The 4,060-nt window shown below is 56.1% G+C and overlaps 1 protein-coding gene across 1 annotated transcript in view; it reads right to left on the bottom strand.

Moving 5' to 3' along the window:
• Nucleotides 1-71: 71 nt before the first annotated feature.
• Nucleotides 72-4,060, bottom strand: part of LOC114072343 (E3 ubiquitin-protein ligase HUWE1-like) — a gene marked incomplete at its 5' end in the record, with an annotated part of 21,089 nt that continues 17,100 nt past the window's right edge. The window contains 6 exons of the mRNA XM_027910251.1: nt 72-280; nt 686-876; nt 1,102-1,283; nt 2,175-2,292; nt 2,752-2,857; nt 3,598-3,885. Of these exons, the coding sequence (XP_027766052.1) occupies nt 178-280; nt 686-876; nt 1,102-1,283; nt 2,175-2,292; nt 2,752-2,857; nt 3,598-3,885 (988 nt within the window). The remainder of the gene's footprint in view (nt 281-685; nt 877-1,101; nt 1,284-2,174; nt 2,293-2,751; nt 2,858-3,597; nt 3,886-4,060) is intronic.

Genomic DNA, 4,060 nt, shown 5'->3' with positions numbered 1-4,060 from the left:
TGAACCTTCCTAGGCCAGGCTGGAGCCCTCCCAGGCCAGGCTTGAACGTTCCCAGGCCAGGCTGGAGCCCTCCCAGGTCAGGCCAAAGCCCCTCCAGAGAGTTCAGACTCCCCCCAGTCCAGCCCGAAGCCCCCGGGGGTGGGTTGGGACCCCCCCCTAGGCCAGGCCTAAGCCCCCCTAGGCCAGCCCAAAGCCCTCGGAGCACTCCTGGATGGCCAAGAGCAGCATGTGCCGCAGCTTCTCGTAGCTCTCGTAGGCCGGCAGGTCCAGCTGGTTGAAGCTGGGGGGACACAGGGGGGTCACACGGGGGCAGGGGACACGCACAGGGCCCCTGACATTGTCACATCCCCCCCACCCCACCCAAGGGTCCTCTTGAGGGTCGCTGTGCCCCCAGGGCAGTCTCTGTGTCACCTCCCTGTGTGTTCCTGTGTCCCCATCCCACCCAGTGACCCAGCCTGGTGTCCCTGTCCCCCAGTGCCACCTCCCCTGTGTGTGCTGGTGTCCCTCTGTCCCCACCCCGGTGACCTGGCCCTGTGTCCCCTCACCTGTGTCCCCCACCTCCTGCTGTCCCCTACCATCCCCCCCTGTGTCCTCCCCCCTGTCCCCTCACCACGTGTGGACCAAAGGCAGTCAGTTATGTCCCTCAGTGTCCCCATGTCCCTCAGTGTCCCCCCTGTCCCCTCACCACGTGTGGGCCGAGGGCAGTCTGTCCGTGGACCGGTCATCCCGGTGGATTTGGAACTTCTGGATGCCGTTCATGCCCTCGAGGGCGGCGAATCCCTGCAGGGGCACCTTGGACGTGCCCGTCACGAACTGCAGGAACTTGGCGCGGTCGGCCTGGTCGAAGGAGCGCAGGGCCCGCCAGAACCACTGGATCTGGGGGGGAAGGGGCAAGGTCAGACCCCCAGAACCACACCCAGGGGGAAAAACCCACCTGGATGGGGCTGACCTGGTACCATGAGACCCCCAGGATCACCCCCAGAACCACCCTGGGGGGGCAAACCCACCTGGATGGAGCTGCCCTGGTACCTCTGGTACCATGAGACCCATGAAATTACCCCAAAATAACCCCAGGAAGGGGGTCTGGGGAGCCAATCCCACCTGGATGGAGTTGCCCTGGTACTTGTGGTACTCGGTGTTGGCCTTGAGGTCGTCGATGTCGATGGTGGGCAGCCCCGAGATGAGCAGCTCCAGCTCCTGCTCCGTGAAGATGGAGATGAGGCGCTTGGGGATGATCTCGTAGAATCCCTCCAGGAACGCCGCCAGCTGCTTCCGGATGGCCCCTGGGGGGGGAAATTGGGAGTCAGGGGGGGCAGGGAATGGGGAATGACCCCCCCAGACCACAGCTGGGAATGGTAATGTCACTTTGGTCAGGAGGTACCTGGGGATCCCCCCACGATTCGAAGGTATCAAAGCTTTTAACATAATGATTAATAATTAATTGTATGAGTATATATTATAAATACATAGATCATAAATATAAACACAATATAAAATTATTATAAATATAAACATTAGATTCTATTATAAATATATACTATATTTTGTAAACACATATTACTATATATTACAAATATATTAGCAATGACATTAATAAAATTACTATCTTAATGTATATTAACATTATCACGTTATAGGTACAGTATACTTATTACATATGAATAAATTCCATAATACTAATACTGATAAATATATAATTATACATATTAATATATTAGTGTATATTAACTATATATATTAGTTGATATATATTACACTATTTTGCCGTATATTATATTATTGATACTATCAAGATATATTATATCATAATTGGCATTATTATTAATTGACAAATTGACATTTTTCACTATTTTTTAGCAAAGAAAGCGATGTGGTGCTCACTGGCTACACAAATTATGCCTTTCTCTTCATTCCTCTGTAATTACATCAGCAATTTAAAAATAATGACTCATGCTATTTTGGTAGCTTTTAACATTAAAAATAATTACATTAATATAACATTAACTAATAATTTCAAGAGTGACAACTACTTACACATTTTAGCAAACAAAGAGACCCCCCACTCACTGGTCATGGGCATCGTATTCCTTCTGGTTCTCCTCCACCACCAGCACCCCCAGGACCCCCCTGTGCCCCCCAAGGATCCCCCTCTGCCCCCCAGGGACCCCCCTCACCGGTCATGCGCATCTGGCACACGAGGTGCACGTATTCCTTCTTGTTCTCCTCCGTCACCAGCACGTTGGCCCCGTTGGGCTTCAGGTCCCGGACCTCGCACACCCCGAATTCCTGCACCTGGGGGGGCACAGGGGGTTACAGGGCTTGGGGGGACATCCCTGAACCTCAAACACCCCGAATTCCTGCACCTGGGGGGGCACGGGGGGTTACAGGGCTGGGGGACACATCACCAGGATGTGAGGGGGGGGCTGTGACACCCCTGGGGGGTGCAGAGTGAGGGGACACCCCAAGACCAGGAAAGTGGGGACACCTCTGGAGCAGGGGGGGACCCTCCTGGGATGGAGGGGCACCCCTAAACCTGGGGGAACACCCCTGGGGCAGAGGTGACAGCTGGGACAGAGAGGACGCCTGAAATCCAGGGGGACACCCCAGGGACAGAGGGGACCACCCCAGGAAGGGAGGACACAGTTCCCCCCAAAAACAGCCCAGGGGAGCTGGGGGTCCCCGATAGAGGTTTTGAGGGGGTCTCCAATGCTGTTTTTTTAACCCTGTGGGGGGTTCCTAGGGGGTCCCCACCTCAGTGCTGAAGGTGAGGTCGTAGCCCAGGGTGGACACGTCATTCTCCAGCAGGTAAACCAGGCCCTGGTAGAAGTGATAATCCTCGCTCTCCATGTCTGTGTACCTGGGGGGAAAGGGGGGGGCAGCGCCCCAAAAATGGGAGTCAGCACCACAGAAAGGGGTCAATACCTGAAAAAAGAGGGTCAGCACCCCAAAAACGGGTGTTTGACACCCTCTGGAGGAACTTCAAGAGCCAAAAAAGGGGGTTTCAACCCCCTTTCCAGGGAGTTCAGCCCCCCATGGGAGGGGGCCTGCACCCTGGGGGTGCAACAGAGGGAGGAGCAGCACCCCATAAAGGGGTTCAACACTCCATAAAGGCGGTTTCCCACCCCATAAAGGGGGTCCAGCACTGCAAAAAGGGTGTTCATCCCCCCAGGACAGGGGGTCCAACGCACCACAGAGGTGGTTCCATGCCCCATGGAGTTGGTTCCCCACTCCACGAAGGGGGTCCAGCGTCCCATCAAGGTGGCTCAGCACCCCATGAATGATGTTCCCCCCACCCCATGCAGGGAGTCCATCGCCCCATGAAGTTGGTTTCACATCCCAAGCAGGGTTTTCCCCACCCTATGCAGGTGTTCCCCACCCCCCCCAGCTTGGTTATCATCCCATAGCATGGCTGTGCACCCCATAGTACGGTTGTATACCCTGTAATGTAGTTGTACACCCCATAACACCGCTGCACACCCCATAACACCGCTGCACACCCCATAACACCGCTGCACACCCCATAACACCGCTGCACACCCCATAACACTGTTGCACACCCCATAACTTGTCTCCCCCTCACAGGGGTCCAGCCCTTACCGCACAGACTTGCCCAGGATGTGCTTGTAGAAGGAGCGGGTGAAGTAGCACTCGAGCAGCCGGTTGTCGTAGACGGCCTTGGCCACGATCCTGCCCACGAACTTGAAGTAGCTCAGGTGGTTGGGGTTGCAGTGGGACGAGGGGTTGATGGTGTAGGTGACGCGGTCGCCGGGGGACGTGCGGAACAGGGCGTACATGGGGTTGAACATCTCCCGCGAGATGATCATGTACCACTCCCGCAGCAGCCCCCCCGCGTCCTGCCCCTCCTCGCCCTCGAACACGATGTACCTGGGGGGCAGGGGGGAGTTACAGGGCGGCAGGAGGAATTCGGAGGGGATTGGGGGGGCAGTCCCCCCACATCCTGCCCCTCCTCGCCCTCAAACACGATGTACCTGTGGGGCAGGGGGGAACAGGGAGGGGTTTGGGGGCACTGGGGGATGTTTGGGGGGTCAGAGGGGTAGTT

The sequence above is a fragment of the Empidonax traillii genome, unplaced genomic scaffold (genome assembly GCF_003031625.1).
Source record: "Empidonax traillii isolate 1590-97213 ecotype Southwest subspecies unplaced genomic scaffold, ASM303162v1 scaffold3034:size27450, whole genome shotgun sequence".
NCBI lineage: Eukaryota > Metazoa > Chordata > Aves > Passeriformes > Tyrannidae > Empidonax > Empidonax traillii.
The sequence above is the reverse complement of the archived record's forward strand: the minus strand, read 5'-3'. Positions and strand labels throughout refer to the sequence as shown.